At 36.1% G+C, this 18,447-nt stretch overlaps 1 protein-coding gene across 1 annotated transcript in view; it reads left to right on the top strand.

Moving 5' to 3' along the window:
* The window catches only part of Tmem135 (transmembrane protein 135), a 229,025-nt gene that overhangs the window by 183,394 nt on the left and 27,184 nt on the right, over nt 1-18,447 (top strand). Inside the window, exon 7 of the mRNA XM_042687831.1 lies at nt 11,218-11,259. Coding sequence (XP_042543765.1) covers nt 11,218-11,259 — 42 coding nt within the window. The remainder of the gene's footprint in view (nt 1-11,217; nt 11,260-18,447) is intronic.

Genomic DNA, 18,447 nt, shown 5'->3' with positions numbered 1-18,447 from the left:
GACTTGAGGTCTTTAAAAAATAGATTGGTTCAGTGTTGTGGTTATAATTTTGTTTAATGTAAATAGTTTTGATTCCTAGCAATACCAGCTTAAGACACTTGCTATATTTTTTTACTTGAATTTACATGAAACACCATTTGGTCTTTTTGATGATTGCCTATATAGTTTATCAAGTCTAAACGCATGTCATTTGCTGGGGAACTACAAATAAGCCTTGCAGATTAGGACCACTGAACCAGTCTGCCTTTTTTTTTTTTTTACAACTACTTTAAAGTTTGGCTAGAGTTTCCAGGAGCAGTCCATTTTGAGAGGGAAATTTGTTCTAGTTAACATTTCCTTTGGAAATACTCTGAAGGTGATTCTTGGCTCCCCAGCAATTGATGGCAGCTTGGAGCATAACTTTCCTGCTTTGGATTCTAAAGCAAAATCAACTCTAGCTTTAGCAAGTTTAAGGAGAAATTTTATTGCAGCACAGTAGTTACTATAAAAGTTTGAGTCCAATTTATACAACAGAAAAAGTGCAGCGTCATCAGTTGGGGACTTGTACTCACTTTTTGTTTTGTTTTTTGGTGCCCGTGCTTGAACCTAGAGCCTGGGCACTGTCCCTTAGTTTGCCCCTTCAAGCTACATGGAGCTACAGCTCATTTCTTTTTCATTTTTGGAGACAAGAGTCTCAAAGACTTCCCTGCCCCAGTTGGCTTCAATCTGGATCCTCATATCTCTGTCTCCTGAGTAGCCTGGATTATAGGTGAGAGCAAACAGCACCTGGCTGCACTTAATCTTGATTACCTATACTTGCTGCCTGCTTTAGTAGCTTTGTTTGGGTTCTTGAGTACAACCCAATCACGAATTTTTTTCTGTATAGAATGAGGGAACTGGAAAATACAAAAATCAAAAGCAGTATTTTTAATGCATTGGGAAGATTAATTACTCAGTGCAATCTATCGCAAATATGTGTTCAAAAGCAAACAAAATAATCTTTCTCCAATTTGCTTTCTCACTATTCCAAGCCTATTGGTTTTTTTTAAAATAAGAATACAGCACTAGTTATTTTGTTTTCCATGATAAATGCCATATGCAGGTTAAAATTGAACTCTATTTTATTGTTGAAACAATAGTAGGTATAAGAGGAAAAACCATTTGTATTAGGCATTGTAATATAAATTGATATTATTGATCTAACCTATTGGGAGTATGCATATGTGATTAGGACCTTGAACAAAACAAAATCAGAACTTAATGTCATGCCAATCTTTTTTTTAATTTTTTATTTTGATAAGTTAGGAGGAAAAAGCTCTCCTCCCTCGTCCCCCCCTTCTCCTCCTCCTCCTCATTCAGCATGTGGGCATTGTCCCTGAGCCTCTTTGTGCTCAAGGCCAGTGTTCTACTAAATGAGCCACAGTGCCACATCTGGCTTTTTCAGAGCGTTGATTGGAGATAAAAATTTTACAGACTTTTCTGACTGGGCTGGCTTTGATCCTCAGATCTCAGCCTCCTGAGTAGCTAGGATTACAGGCATGAGCTACTGGCACTTGGCTAGCTTTTATTTTCTATATGGGAAAACACAAATCAGGAATTTAGCATAAAAACAAAATTTATAAAATTACATTTAAATTGGCATTCTCAATCCTTTTTAACTTCATTTATGTTTTAATACAATGGTATAGTAGTAAAATAATTCAGAAATTAATGGTTCTAGCTCTTTTAGTATTCTACACCATTCTTTTCATAACTAGTAGAAATTTTGACATTTACCATTCAGGTTTTTTTTTTTTTTTTTTTTTTTTTTGGTCAGTCGTGGGACTTGAACTACGGGCCTGGGCACTGTCCCTCAGCTCTTCAACTCAAGGCAAGCACTCTACCACTTGAGCCACAGCACCACTTCTGGTTTTCTGGTGGCTAATTGGAGATAAGAAAATGTCTCACAGACTTTCCTGCCAGGGGTTGGCTTTGAACTGCAGTCCTCAGATCTCAGCCTCCTGAGTAGCTAGGATTACAGGCATCAGCCACCAGCACCTGGCCCAGATAATTTTGTTTGTATAAAATTAACTTTAATTTTTGATACTAATTTTTGTGACTGATGTCAGAATGAGGTAAAATATTTTAAGAATTTTAAGTGTATACAATATTTTCAATAGAATTTGTCTTTATTTCATGCCAATCTCTTTTCATTTTTAGCCGTGCTTTTGTGTATGTAGTAGTTTCCTCACATCAACTAATTTAAGAGATAGTCGATGATATAGAATGCTGGACAAAAGAGATTTGAAGTTCTCACTTGTGAAACAGAATGGTTAATTGCTAGATAGCTATCTTCATATTCCTAAGTGAGCAGCAGCTGTGTCTTCTGTATGTTATATGTTTAACTAATGATTGTTGAGGGAATGAAGGTAGAGTATATAATACTAACAACCTGTGAGTTTCTATGTAACCAATGAGTAAAGAGAGGACAAAAGACATTGGAAGTATTCTGAAACTTGATTATCAGTGTTTGAGGTCTCAGATTCCTTTGTTCTTAGATACTTTTAAGATTGGGATGCTTCCACAGGTGTGATGAAAGAGACAGAGAGTTTGTAAGATAAGTAAAGAGTGACTTAGTAGCAAAGCAAAAGTGCACCTGGGGGAGGTGGGTAAATACACATAAGGCCTGCTTATATCGAAGCTGTCTGGGCTGGGATTTTTTTATATAAGAAGGTGGGGTTACTAGATAGCATGAAACTGAGACCCTCATCTTGTGCCCCTCTTCACAGATGACTGAGGCATGGCTACCTTGGTGTGAGAGCGCAAGCCTGTTCATTGGATCCTTTTTGTTCTTCAGTTTGAACCTGTTTTCCCTCCTTGGTTTAGCCCAGTCCATGGAAGGCATATAGTAGACATTAAGTTTTAAAGGTACCTTGATATGGGTAATGTGCTCTATAAGAGGGACATAGGGCCGTATGTCCATCATTGGTTCATTATATCAGTCATTGGTCCAGAGTGTGGGCCATCTGAAGTTTTAGTATGTAATCTTACAGAAATCCCAAGGCATTTCCTTGGTCATGAGCATTTCCTGCTCTTTTTTTTTTTTTTTTTTTTTGGGTCCGGTCATGGGGCCTGAACTCTGGGCCTGGGCGCTGTCCCTCAGCTCTTCAGCTCAAGGCTAGCCCTCTACCACTTGAGCCACAGCGCCACTTCCTGCTTTTTTCTTTTTGCTTATGTGGTGCTGAGGAATCAAACCCAGGGCCTCATGCATGCAAGGCAAGTGCTCTACCACTGAGCCACCTTCCCAGCCCCTCCTGCTCTTTTTTTACCTATCTACCATGCTGTCATTCCAGGTTTATGGAATAGGCAACATTTAAATTTTACCATTAGTAATGTCAATACTTTATCATTGATAAAATATTTTTATCATTGATACAGTGACAATTAACATTTTATCTTTAGTGAAAATACTTAAAATTGCTTATTTTTACTTAACAGTTTTATTATAGGTCATTCTTTAGTGTCTTAGTTGTTTGGTATTTTATTCTTGTGGTGTGTGTGTGTGTGTGTGTGTGTGTGTGTGTGTGTGTGTGTGTGTGTGTGTGTGTGTGTGTGTGTGTGTGTGTGTGTGTGTGTGTGTGTGTGTGTGTAAGTACTAGGGCTAGAACTAAGGGGCCTCAGGCACTATTTGTAACAACCCATAATCTTGAAGCACATTAAGAATTTGTGTTTGTTTTTGTTGTTTTTATTTTTAGCTTTGGTGATCCTTTTTCCTTTTCTTTTTGTTGGTCCTGGGGCTTGAGGTCAGGGCCTAGACACTATCCTTGAATGTTTTGCTCAAGGTGAGTATTCTACCTTTATGCCACAGTTCCACTTCTGGGTTTTGGGCTGGCTTCAAATTATGGTCTTCAGATCTCAGCCTCCTCTTCTGAGTAGTAAGTATTACAGGAGTGAGCCTCCAGTGCCCGATTCCTTAGTGAAATTTTTACTTAAAAATAAAAATTATGTGATTTAATTGAATTTAAATTATACTTTTCCACTATAACTTTTAGTGATGAAAGTAACATATCACATGAAATGATAACATACCAATTAGAAGACTAAATTAAATCTTCAATTATAATGACTATATTTTTGTTTTTGTTTTGTGTGCTGATCCTTGGGCTTGAACTCAGGGCCTGAGCACTCGCCCTGAGTTTTTTTGCTCAAGGCTAGTACCCTACCGCTTGAGCTACAGCTCCATTTCTGGCTTTTTGGAAGTTAATTGAACATAAGAATTTCATGAACTTTCCTGCCCAGGCTGACTTTGAATAACAATCTTCAGATCCCAGCCTAAGATTACAGGCATGAGACCAACAGCCATTTTTTTTTTTCTTTTTTTCTTTTTTTTTTAATTTAATTTAATTTTATTTGTGAACATACTGTACAGAGGAGTTACAGTTACATGGGCAGGATAATGCGTACATTTCTTACCAAGCATTGCAGCCTCCTCCTTTGTTTACCCTTCACATCCCTTCCCAGCCTCCCCCCTCCCCCCCAATCCCAATCCCCCCCCCCCCCCCCCCCCTGCACCAACGTTGTAAAGCTCGTTTTGGACATGACAACTTGTACTTCTCATTGTTGCAACAGGTCCACCTGTATCCTTAAACAACTGGTTTTTCCCCATCTCCTCCACAAGTTATACTGACATCAAATATAGGGAAAGCAGGGGTTATACTGTGGGGGAGGGACATACAAAGCAACAAAGAGATAATCTTATAAATGTGTTAGAAACACATGCATGAAAGAAAAAAACCTTAAAATACACATCTAAGGGTTCATTTTCCTGACATCACATTATCTGACCTTTTCCGCTTGACTCATACATATACTAGATATTACAAATAAGGGAAACCATGGGACCTACGTTTCTTTGGGCCTGGCTTACTTCACTTAATATAATTTTTTCCAAGTTTTTCCATTTCCTAACAAATGGGGCAATGTCATTCTTTCTGATGGAGGCATAGAATTCCATTGTGTATATATACCACATTTTCTTGATCCATTCATCTACTGAGGGGCATCTGGGTTGGTTCCATATCTTAGCTATGGTAAATAATGCTGCAATAAACATAGTTGTGCTGGTAGCTTTAGTGTGGTCTTGTTTGTAAACATTAGGGTAAATGCCCAAAAGTGGGATTGCTGGGTCATAGGGGAGTTCTATGTGAAGTCTTTTGAGGAACCTCCATACTGCTTTCCAAAGTGGTTGAACAAGTTTACGTTCCCACCAACAATGAAGTAAGGTTCCTTTCTGTCCACATCCCCTCCAGCATCTGTTGTTGTTAGAGTTCTTGATTTTTGCCATTCTAACTGGAGTGAGGTGATATCTCAATGTTGTTTTGATTTGCATTTCTTTTATGGCTAGGGATGTTGAACATTTCTTCATGTGTCTATTGGCCATCCTTCTTTCTTCTTCAGAGAAGTTTCTCTTTAAGTCTTTCACCCACTTATTTATTGGGCAGTTGTTTCTTTGAGGATTTGTTGTTGGGTGGTTTAATTTTTTGAGTTCCAAGTATATTTTAGATATGAGACCCTTGTCCGTTGTATGGCTAGTAAAGATCTTCTCCCAATCCGTGGGCTTTCTATTGATCTTGCTAGCTATGTCATTTGCCCTGCAGAAGCTCTGCAACCTTATACAATCCCATTTGTCCAACCTTTCTTTGATTTGTTGTGTTTCCGGGTCTCTATTCAGAAAATTTCGGCCTGAGCCAAGGAGACCCAGGGTTTCTCCTATTCCATCCTGTAATGTTTTCAGAGTGTCTGCTTTGAGTTCAAGGTCTTTGATCCATTTGGAGTTGATTCTGGTGCAGGGTGATATATACGGATCTAGCTTAAGTTTTCTACATCCAACAGCCATTTTTTAACAAACAGTTGAACCACAGTTAAATGATTTTTTTCTCAAGGTTGGTAGAAAAGTTGTGACTAGTACCTGTTTGCTTATTTATTTATTTATTTTACAAACGCAATAATTGTTCCAAACTGTGCACTTTTTTAAAAAAAGATGAGATTTATAAACTATATTTTGTACATCCATTTTATCTATCAAATGAATGAAAACGGAGCAAATTATTTTATGAATGAAAATAGGTTTTTTTTTTATTCTTATTGTTCAGCTCATTAAAGAAAATACAATGAAGTAGCATATCCACCCTTTGATTTTATGTTGGTGCCAACTGGTCAAGTTGAAGTAAGGAGGCCAGATCTGGCCGGCGCCATATTGGCCACATGCTGGGGGAAGGAAACGGCCCCCTTCTTCCCCCCCCCCCCCCCCCTTCACCTGCCTCCCAGGTAATTGGCATGCCTGGACTCCTGGAGGCAGGGGCAGGCATTTGGCTGATAGGTTACTGAATCTGTCAGTCTAGTGCCTGGGACTGGGAATTTCCTAATGATCTGCCCTCTGTGCAGACCTTAATTTAGGCCCAGACTAGCCTATCTGCCAGGCTCCATGCCATGTGTGTCTCCGTGATGGTGTCCTGTTTCAGTCTCATCTCCGGTCATTATGGCCTCCCTCAGCTGAATTGGGTTGTTGGTATTGTTTTTGTTATCTCTTTCCTCTTTAACATGTTTCCTAGCTGTGTCATGTGTATTTGTGTGCTGCACGCCTTTGTAACAACTGGCAGCCTGCAACCTGTTAACTATATAATAAAGACTCCAATATTCTATATTTTAAAATGTGACTTCTGGGATGATTTACCTTATAACAGAGTATTCTTAAACATTTTGTAAATATGCAATGAGTGATACACTGTAGAAATAGAAGAATTCACAATCATTAAGTCTAATGCCACAGCATTTACTTGTAATGAAATTTATTACATTTTTAAATTTCTACAAATGCATAGGGGGAAAAGTCCTTCAAAGAGTGTTTGATATAGAACCCACACTAGAGCTACAAATTCTTCCTCAGTTTTCTAGCGACATCTGCTGGTACAGTGTTATCATGAATATGATTGTATCCCAGGGAAGTAATTTCATGGAAATTAAGCTAGGGAGGAAAAAAAAAACTCTTGTGAGCAGAAGTACTTCTTTTACTGTCATTTTTAATTCAAAATTCGGACATTTGACTAAGAGCATTATCCTAACAATGATAACACTAAGCTTCATACATTCCTGTAACCTAGTGTGTAATTCCAACTTGAACCTCTGTAATTACTTGTGTATTGACTAAATTGTTTGATGTAATGAGGCAAATTCCTTTTCCTTCTTACTTACCCTGGCTCTGTTTTATATTATAGTCTAGCTTAGCAAAGAACCATGGAAAATTAGAATCAGTGAATATGGATTAAATTATAGTAGTTACTTTATGTCATGCACATAGACTAGATAGAAAATCTGTACAAATGAGTTAAGTGTATTATCGTTATGTACACGTAAATAAAACTGACTTTATATTAGAGAGTGATTGTGTTAGGAGACATAGATTTTTGTTTCCTTTTTGTATGAGATTTTTTTTCATTATCGATGCTGGAATAATAAACTATTCAGTCCTCATCATTATATCCTGATTTATGGATTTTAGCACTGTTCTCTTCCTTAGTCCTTATTTCTGAAGCCAGTGGATTGCATCCTTCACTTTTGTTTTTAATGTACTAAGACACAGCTCAGGTTTAACATGTCTAAAACAAACTTGATTGTCTCCTTGAATCTCTTCTTCCCATTGTATTCCTTACTTCAGATAAGTGATCGTTTTATTCTTTTCTTTGCTCAGACCAAAAACATTTTTATTAATTTAGAAATTATTTTATCCCACATTCAAAACACCAATAAACTTTGGCAGAAAATTTTTTTTTTAAATTTTATTTTATTTTATTTGAGAACATACTGTACAGAGGGGTTACAATTACATGGGCAGGATAATGCATAAACATAAAGGTTTAGTAATATATTTTTTTTTTTTTGTCGGTCGTGGGGCTTGAACTCTGGGCCTGGGCGCTGTCCCTCAGCTCTTCAGCTCGAGGCGAGCGCTCTACCACTTGAGCTACAGCGCCACTTTGGCAGAAAATTTGACCTTTGAAATACATTCAGGTTCGGTCTTGGAGCTTGAACTCTCGGCTTGGGCGCTGACCCTGCGCTCTTCAGCTCAAGGCTAGCACTCTAGCACTTGAGCCACAGCACCACTTCTGGTGCTGACTTTGAACCATGATCCTCAGATCTCAGCCTCCTGAGTAGCTAAGATTATAAGCGTGAACCACTGGTGCCTGGCTTACGTTCAGGTTCTTATTACTTCTCTCCCCCTCTGACCACAGGTAACTTTTCCTTGCTGACTACCCTTGCTTCTAACTATGTCCTCTTGCTCAGTTTGCTTCCCATCCAGCAGTCAGAATGATTCTGAAAAAATTAAGACAGATCTGTCAGTGCTCTGCTGAAAACCTTCCTCAAGAGCCTGAAGAGGCCTCCCTGCATCATAGACCACTTTCTCCCTCCACCCTACACTATAATCTTATTCCCTAACACTCATCTTCTTCCTTGTTCTGTTCCAGTTCTAAAACTACCTGAAGTTCTTAACTTACTTGTTATGAAGATTCCTAATGTAGGCTTTGCATTTGATACTGCTCCACCCTGAAATTCCTTCCCTCAGTATATTGAAGTTTCTGGTCTGAGTACCAAATATGACCTTCTTAGAACAATTGACTGGAGCCTTCTAGTTACTAGTTAGTTATGTAACTTAAGAAAGCATGACTACATTACTGTTTCTCCCTTATGTTGCAGGGTGTTTTTTTTTTTTAATTGTTACCATAAAAGTGAGGTACAGAGGGCTTATTGTTTCATAAGTCAGATAATAAGTACATTTCTTTTTGGACAATGTCACACCTTCCCTCATTCTCACCTAGTTTTTCCTTCCCATCCCTGCCCACAGTTCTACAGTTCATTTTCAACATAGTTTCTTCTGAATACCACTTGTAGGGTATTTTCTAACTACTACAATTATCATCTACTACTACTATAATTTATTATCTCTTTTCCCTGGAATGCCAACTCTGTGACAGCTGAGTGTTCTGTGTAAGTACCCATTTAGGTACTTATACATAATAGACATTTAGTTAATATTTGTTGAATAAGCCAATGAGAATTGATACTTAAATGGAAAGTGTAATTTTAGAACAATAACCGAATCCATAGAAAAATGAGAAAAGTCCTAGTGGGATCTGCTTTGTTTAAATCTTATATTTATATCATACCTTTTACATTTAACACAGATTAGGGTAATGTTTTTTAGTTGTGTTAATGCTCATACAATACTCTTGATGTTAAAATGTAAGGCCACATTACTGTTTTCAAGATTCTTTTAATGGGAATAATTACGTTTTTGTTCTTTTGACTAGACATCTGACCCTCAATTACATTAACTAACCTTATACACATGAATGGAAGGAAGAATAGTCCCTTTTGAGTCCTTGTTAAGACTTTATCAATATGAAGTGCTTCCCACAGGCTTCTGCTGAAAGAACCCAGCTTCCATTATAATGAAGTTGCAAATGCATTTGTATATGCTTCTTTTATACTTGAAAGCTACTTTTTGATGTTTTTGTCTGCAATTAAATTTATTGTTTAGGATCACAACTATGCAGTGCTGACAATTTCAAGTTGTCAGAATCTTTTATCTGTTCACATTGCACAAAGATAAATGGCTATCTTTTAACAATAACATATCAAAGCCAAAATTTGTTCCCAGATGTACATAATCTTTTAATCAATCTGCTGCTTTCTTTTTTCTAGTCAGTAGGTCCCTAGCCTACTCCCTCTCTTCTCCAACTATCTAGATTATCGGTTTTACATTACTATGAAACATTTTATTCAGGTGGAAAATAGATAAATGTAAGATTTTTAATGCTGTAATTTGCCTATGCACATTTTTAGCTTAACATACGAGTCTTTTGACTTTACTCCCAAATTATGTAGTATGTTACCTGAATTCTGTGGTTACATTTCTCTCTCTTAACATAACCACATAGTAGATCGTGTTGCTGAAGTGAATGAATCCTTAAGTCTTTTAATCTCCATGTACACATTTTTTCCTGAGATTCTGTATCATGTTCAGTAAAAACAGACTTTTTAAAAATAAGAGAGATTTCTCTTATTTTCTTATTGTGACCTTGCATACAAAAGAAAGAGTTGTCCAATTATATTTGAGGGTAGATAGACCCTTCTCTCCCCCTCCTACTCTCAAGGCTAATTCTACCACTTGAGGCATAGCTACTCTTATTTTTGATAGTTGGTTGGAGACCTTTAAACTTGGTGAAATAGTAGATAAATTAGAACATTCTATCACTAATCTTTATATATTTCTTCAAGAGATTTTGATAACACACAAAGGCCCTTTATATAAGGTTCCTTAGAGTTCTAATCACCTCACAATGATCTTTTGGGTCTTAGTAATAGCCATACTTTAAGATCAGACTTAAACAATTCATTCAAATCTGAATTTCTTTTTTTTCTTTTTAATTATCATTTGCTTTTTTCTCAATTAAAACTAATACAAACTCAAGGGATAAATAATGACTTTTAAGTCTGATCTCTCAGCCTCCCTGATTCTGATCACTTTTAGCTTTATCATCTCTGGAAAGTTATTGCAGTTTTTGAGCCTGTGTAGCTGTAAAATGGAAGAAAAATATATTCATAGATTTGTGATAGAGTAAATGGCACAGAGCATAAAGGTCCCAAGCTCCCAAACTCTCTGGCAAAAAGTAGGCACTAAATAAATACTGTTTATATTTGAAATGCGTTCTTTCTGCTGATCCCTGTTCCCCATTCAATATTAGCTTTTCTCCTTGCCTTAATCAGAAGGTAAAACTTTTTATCTGAACTTGAAGGTCTTTTGTGCCTGCTAATTCTATGTTGCTCTGCATTCACTGAATTAATAAGAAGAGAGAAGTCTGGACCTGGAGTGACCTATATGTAATCCCCCAGCAAGTGTATGTGGCCTTTTTCTTCAGAACAAATTGCTCCCCCAGGGACTGGGTAGAATGAATAGTTCTCTACTCCTAGTCTTCATTCTAAATCCAGGTGGAGCCTTTAGAAGTTTGGTATAAGTCTCTTCAGCAGATGTGAGAATTGAGCCCTGAGTTATGTTAATATGACATGGTAAGTCATGCTTTATTGCCTGTTGCTTGTTTGACCATTTGCAAAGCTTAGATCATTACCACAAAGAAAAAATGACTGTTTAATATGCTACTTTATAGTTTAAAACATTTATTTTATGATTGTAAATTTTTGTTTCAGATGTAAAGATGGTTTGAAAGGATTTACATTTTCTGCACTTAGGTAAGTATATTTTATTTATCTTTATGTTGGGAGCAAATAGGAGCTGTTTTAAGACAGCAAATATTTTGGGTGATTATAATAAATATTTATTGACTCATTTTCAGTTGGTAATACTTTTAGAAGTCACAGTAGTATTGCCAAGCCTTTGAATATACTTTATTCAAAGAGTAATTTACTAGGTTCTTTTTCCTCTCAATATCATTAAATCAACTACTACTTTTGTGGGCCTGTTGTTCGACTTTTATGCCTGATGTTAGCAAAAAAAGATAAGAACTCTCTTCAGTGATCTTGGAAAGACAAAACAGCACAGGAACAATTGTCAGCAAACTAAGTACTCAGTTTTGTGGCACCAGATTATATGTAGGACTTAACTCAGTCATACTTACTTATTTGATCTTAAGTATTGCTAATATTTTAAGGATTCAATCAGAAGCTTTTTTATTTTGCCTTGGAGCTCACTCTTAGCAGAATAATTGGCATTTCATATATACTGTATGAATGGTAGCATTATTATCACTGTATTTTATAGCTCATTAGGCCTTTTCATTTAGAAAATTTATTTTTGTCAACCATCCTATGAGTATTATTTAACCATGCAACATAATGAAGAAATCAAGACTTAGAATATTTGACTAACTTAATATCCTACCTGTGGCTCTATTATATAGGTTTCCAACTCCATGTTCTTCCAGGTTATATCATAACTATTGCCAGTTTTGCTCATCAAATTATATATAGTAGATAGCTAATGAAAATCAGTAACATTGTATTTATTATGAGTATTGAAGGGGAAAATTATTCTTCAGTGCTAGGAGAAATTTCATGTAATTGTCTCCTCAGGCTATTCTGAGAATCAAATGAGTTAGTCAGGGAAAAGTTTTAGAACAGTGCCTGACAGTGATTATTGTTGTTGTTAATTATACAGGCAGTATCACTTAAACTGTATTTGAAGTATAGCTTAGGTAACTAAGTAAGAGGACAAACACTGTGGAAGTGAATAATAGTAGAAAGGTGAAGGCTAAACATTGTGTTGTCATTCTTAGAGTAAGAAAATTAACTTCACTGGTAAGAAAATTTCATATTTTCAACTTAAAGCATATTTTTTGGTAGCTTGCAGAGGGCTAGATTAGAAGACTTAACCAGAAAAAGGAAAAATAACATAGACGTGCTAAGTTGGGCAGTAGGGAGCTATTGAAGATTTTTGAGTGAAGTAGTTGACATATTTCAGGAAGATAGGTTTAGCTACAGTATTTGGAACCCTTGAAAGAGAGAACCACAGTTTGATAGACAAAATAATGACTAGATTTGGGTGATAATAGGAGGTTTAAATAGAAGAAGACCAGGTTTGATACTTAGAATGGATGAAAATGAAGACCTAGTGACTGATATTTTTCTTCTTCCTCTTGCCTTCCATCTCACATTTCTGGCCAAGTGTTGAAAAGCTAAGTGACTGACAGAAGCTTCTATTAGCAGAAAATCTGATGCCATAATGTGGGACATTTGTTTGGGTGGGGAGAAATAGTTCCCTGTGTGATTATAAATGTGGAATTGATTATAAATGTGGAATTGGGAATGTTGCTCAGTAGTAGACCATGACAGTTGGTTCAATTCTCAGTACCACAGGAAGTAAATAAGCAAAGAAATAAAAGAAAGAGTAAAAGTAAAATTTAAAAAAAATCTTTGGTTGTAGAAACTATAACAGCAAACATTTTCTTTTCTTTAAAAAAATTTTTTTTTCATCATGGGGCTTGAACTCTGGGCCTGGGTGCTGTCCATCAGCTCTTCAGCCCAAGGCTAGCACTCTACCACTTGAGCCACAGTGCCGCTTCCGGGTTTTTCTGCTTATGTGGTACTGAGGAATCAAACCCAAGGGCCTCAGGCATGCAAGCACTCTACCACTGAGCCACCTTCCTGGACCGACAGCAAACATTTTCTAAGTCATAATGGGCAATATAATTTCCTACCTTATGGTTTTCATTTAAAGAGCATGGAATTTATTAAAAAATAACTTTTTCAGCTTTTATGAAGTAAAAGTCAATAATAAAACCAAAAGGTGATTTTCTTAAAGAGGAAGACAAAACATACGCCTTTGATTTTTCTGATATATCTCTTCTTCAGATTCATTTGTAATAAAGTACTAGTTTGAACTATGGGCACTTACATTTTCTGTGATACAGGAAAATATTCTGGAAAAATGTTTATTCTGGCTAGCACTCTTGTTAAAGAAAATTGTTAGTATTATGAATTGTCATGCTATTTATATTGTATATCTCCTTCTATTAAACATACCTTATTTCATATTCTCCACATTAAAAATTGATTACCCTTAGATATATAAAGTTGATACTCAGAAGAATAGTACTGAAAGCCAAATATACTTTTTATTGTCAAGTTTCTGTCAAGAAATAATGTGGGCTAATGTATGTCATTCCTGTAGAGTTCCAAAGGACTTATCTGACATAATTTCCTAACTTTCCCTCTTCATTCTTGGCAGTGCTGACTTTTATTGCACACATATGCTTTAAAGTTATAGTATGTTAAAAATACAACACTTAATATTAATTACAAAACATGGGAAGAAAGATGCTTGCTATGGTCAAACTTAATATGATGTCCTGGCAATATTAAACTTCTAAGAGGAAAATATACTTCGTGTGAGATCTATTTGAGAATGCTCACATTCTGAAAATTAAATGAATACAATCGTAGCATGCTTGAAGGAAGTGCTCATCTTATGCAGATCATAATTACTTTGTCATTAAAACATGCGTTGATTCATTGAGAAAGAAAGTTCTCTGTCACAACACATCAGTATTTAGAAAGTGCTCTCATCTAATGTCTCCTAATTAGACATAAAATGAAAGCTTTAGAATTTAATTTAGAGATTACTCTGTGCAGCACTTATTTCTCTAAAGCACTTAACATGTTACATGCATGTTACAAGGATTTAATCAGTATCTACTTGGCTATGCATTGTTTCATTGAGTAAACACTGGTCAATGAGTCAAATACGGTCTTTGTCCTCAGAACTTATGGTCTTGTGGGGAAAACAATATTATTTACAATTGTATTAAATGTTACAGAAATGTAGGTTATCCTAGGCAGACTTTAAAGTTAATGTTTCTTCCTGGGTTGTAGATGAGAATAAAGACAGAGAAGGAAGTATGAAAATTACATAGAATTACTTATAAAATGCTGTGAGAGACTAGAATTTAAATGCTGTAAACTCAAGACTTTTTCCCAAGCAGGAACTTGCCATGGTGTTACTTACTTGCCTGTCCTTCTAGCTACATGGGATGATCTGACTACATTTAGGAAATCTAGTGGGTCACAGTTCCAGACCACCTCAACAAAAGTCTGAGTTACTTCATCTCAGTGGAACAATCTAGGAGTCATGATAAATGCCTGTCATCCTAGCTATAGTGGAAAGTAAAACATATAAGTATTATGATCCAGTTACATGCTTGGAATTGACCTGAAAACAACCAGCCCACAAAAGGGCTAGAGTTGTAGCATAGTGGTAGAAGACCTACCTCATAAGCTTGAGGCCCTAAGTTCAAACTCCAGTACTGCCAAAAAATAAAGGCACAGATATTTCAGCAAATGTAGAGAAGAATATACTTCATAAAAGGAGTAGCATTAAGGAATTGATTTATTTGGAGAATGGCCAGAAGTTCATTGTAATGTACATCAGCAATTCATATGCACTCATCTGTCCTAAACACCATTTAAACTGAATATATGGTTCAGTAGCCTGAAAGCCTATGAAGTTTTTCTGAAGATGAGCCTAGCAAGTTCAAATCTGTGCCTTAAGAATATTTCTCTGTGTTGATATCTTTGCATATATTATTTGCACTGATAACAGATTATGTATATATACCCATATCCATATATATGTCCTATATATATATATATACATATATATATATATATACACATATATAGTGACAACTAATAATACATTAATAATCATGGAAGAAACACCAATCCTGGCATCTGACAAGCCCTCACTTACCATAGTTTGAAACGGATGTGCACATCAATGGTGATTGAGAGACCAGACTTTCAAGTCAGGCAGATATTTGTCCAAATAATTACTGACAACTGATTGCTCATGGGCAGGATACTTATTCATGCAAACTAACTCATGGGAACTGATACCTACAAGCATTAAATGATTTAATATTTTTAAAAGGTGTACCACTTAGCGCGCTTGCCTTGCATGCCTGATGCCCTGGGTTTGATTCCTCAGCACCACATAAACAAAAAGAAAAAAGCCGGAAGTGGCATTGTGGCTCAAGTGGTAGAGCACTAGCCTTGAGCTGAAGAGCTGAGGGACAGCGCCCAGGCCCAGAGTTCAGGCCCCACGACCGGACCCAAAAAAACAAAACAAAACAAAACAAAACAAAAAGACGTACCACTGTGTCTTTCATTTAGTAAGAACCCAGAAAATGGTAGCTCTTACTATGTGCATTCATTCAGTGTGTATGAATTAAATATTTAGTATATGTGATACATTGTGCTGGGTGCTGGACATACATAGTCTGCTGAAATAGAGTTTAGAATCCTGGGGGGCTTACTGAGCCATTAGACACAGAGAAAGGATCATAAACTCACCTTGTCTTGAGGCAGGGACAGTGTCTCCAAGGAAGTGAAGTGACCTCTAACATGAGACAGTCAGCACTGGCCAAAACAATAATAGTATTATAAAAGGCATATGGTACTGTAGCATCTGTTCTAGTTCTGTCTCTGTTGCCTATAAAGAGTACAGATCTTAAAATCTCCATGTACAACCATCTATAAGTAAAACAAACATGATTTTTTAAACTAACAGTAATCCAGGTTCACAGCTGACATCTGGTGACAAAACATTTTGGACTCACCTTACAGATTTGCTTTACAAAGATTGCCCAAACAGGATGGGTCTCAATTGTTCATACTAATAGCTTTTTTAGTTTGCTTGTTACAGTTTCAGATCCCCAGAATTTTAGTTCATGAATTCTCTATTTTATCTGTATTTTGTAATATTTTGTAATAGTTTTGATAGTTCAAGTGATAGAATTTTCTTAGGAAATCTTAGCTCTTTATTAAATTCATCTAAATTAATTGTACAAGAAGTTTTATTGTGAAATTTAGATATCTATATATAATATATCCTTTTCAGCAGTATCTACTGGTTGAATGGTATTCTTACACATACATATAATACACTTTGCTCATGTTCATGCCCAGAACTTTCTTTTCTAGTTAATCGTTATTAGAGCAAGGACTCATGATGTAGATGTAGAGAGCAGAAATGAAAACTCTGAGAAAGGATACCTGAAGGGGTAACTAATTGCTAACATATTTCATTGCATTGTTGTTGGAAAAATAATGCCCAGTTTTGGCAAAATAGGATGGTATCATCTCTTGGATATTGAACTTTTATAAAGAAAATTAAGTATCTTGGGATAACAGTCTTTAAGATTTTCTCATGAAATAATACAAGGACATCCTTGTGGAATCCTGATTCCACCTTATTCTAACTACTTATTTTCCTGGGTAACTAAAGTAATTTCTAATGCACTGCCCCTGTTTATGACTCAAAATGATGTTATAAATTTAGGTTTACTATGAATGAGAAACTAGTTCAGTTGTACCTCATTAGACTTTAAGGAAAAAATCTAATGTTTGTGATTGAGTAATAGACCAACATTGTTCGTCTACTTTTTGGAAGTCTTTAAGGTGTCTAATGCCTTAAATATGGATCCTAAGCTAAGGATTGCTTCACAGTAGTGCTGTGCTTTATTTCCTGGATTAAAAATACCTACATGCCAAACAAGTGATGGTTAAAATTTTGAAAGTAAGATCAGATTTTATAAAAATGATGAAAGTATTATTTTAAAGGTGATACTTGAGAATATATTTGGATACTAGCACCTTTTTTCCCTTGCTGATGTTTATTTATTTATTATTGTTATTATAAAGGTCATGTACAGAGGCAAAGAGTCAGGTAAAGAGTACATTTCTTTTTTTTTAATTTTTATTTATTTCTTTATTGTGAAAATACTGTACAGAGGGGTTACAATTACATGGGCAGGAAAATGCATACATTTCTTACCAAGCATTGCAGCCTCCTCCTTTGTTTCCCCTTCCCATCCCTTCCCATCCTTCCCCTGCCCCCCACCCAATCCTCCCCTCCCCCCCCCACCAAAGTTGTAAAATTCGTTTTCAACATAACAACTTGTACATCTCATTGTTGCAATGGATCCACCTGTATCCCTATTTAAACGACTTGTTTTTCACCTTCTTCTCCACAAATTATACTGACATCAAATACAGTGAAAGCAGGGGTTAGTTATACTGTGGGGGAGGGACATACAAAGCAACAAAGAAATAATCTTATAAATGTGTTAGAAACAATCACATGAAAGAAAAAAAAAACATTTGAATACATATCTTAGGGTTCATTTCCCTAATATCACCTTATCTGTCCTTTTCTGCTTGACTCAGACATATACTAGATATTGCAAATAAGGGAAACCATGGGACCTATGTTTCTTTGGGCCTGGCTTACTTCACTTAATATAATTTGGACCGTGTCACCCCTTCCCTTGCTCTCACCTAGTTTTTCCCTCCCATCTCCGCCCACAGGTTATATAGTTTGTTTTCAGTATAGTGAGTGTCCAGTTAATACCACTGCTGCGTTTGTTCACCCGCTGTTCTTTCATTTCTTTGCCTCCATTTACAGTCCTACAGGCATATAAACAAATAGAAAGAAAAGAAAAACAACAAAAAGTACAAAGCCTCCTGTTTTCATTTCCTGGAGTTCATTTTGATAAATTGTATGATCAGATGTAAAGGCATTCTGCCTTTCTGTTCCTCTCCTAAGGATATACTCCTTAAGTCTCACTGTGAGTGAATGCTAAGAACCTGTATAATTTGTTATATCCAAGTATTTTAAATCTAGCTTCCTCATATGAGAGAAAAGAGAAAATGTGTTATTTGTGTCTCTTAGCTTGGCTTACCTGACTCAACATGATTTGTTTTAGGACATCCATTTCCCTGCATATGACATAATGTTCTTTCTAATAGCTATGCAAATTCCATTATATATAGGCGACACACTTTTTTTTTAATTCACTTATCTATTGTAGGGCATCTGGGCTGTTTCCACAACTTGGCCATTCTTAGCAGGGCAGCAGTGAA

This window comes from Dipodomys spectabilis, unplaced genomic scaffold, assembly GCF_019054845.1.
Source record: "Dipodomys spectabilis isolate Male_0828 unplaced genomic scaffold, ASM1905484v1 ptg000003l, whole genome shotgun sequence".
NCBI classification, from domain to species: Eukaryota; Metazoa; Chordata; class Mammalia; order Rodentia; family Heteromyidae; genus Dipodomys; species Dipodomys spectabilis.
The sequence above is the reverse complement of the archived record's forward strand: the minus strand, read 5'-3'. Positions and strand labels throughout refer to the sequence as shown.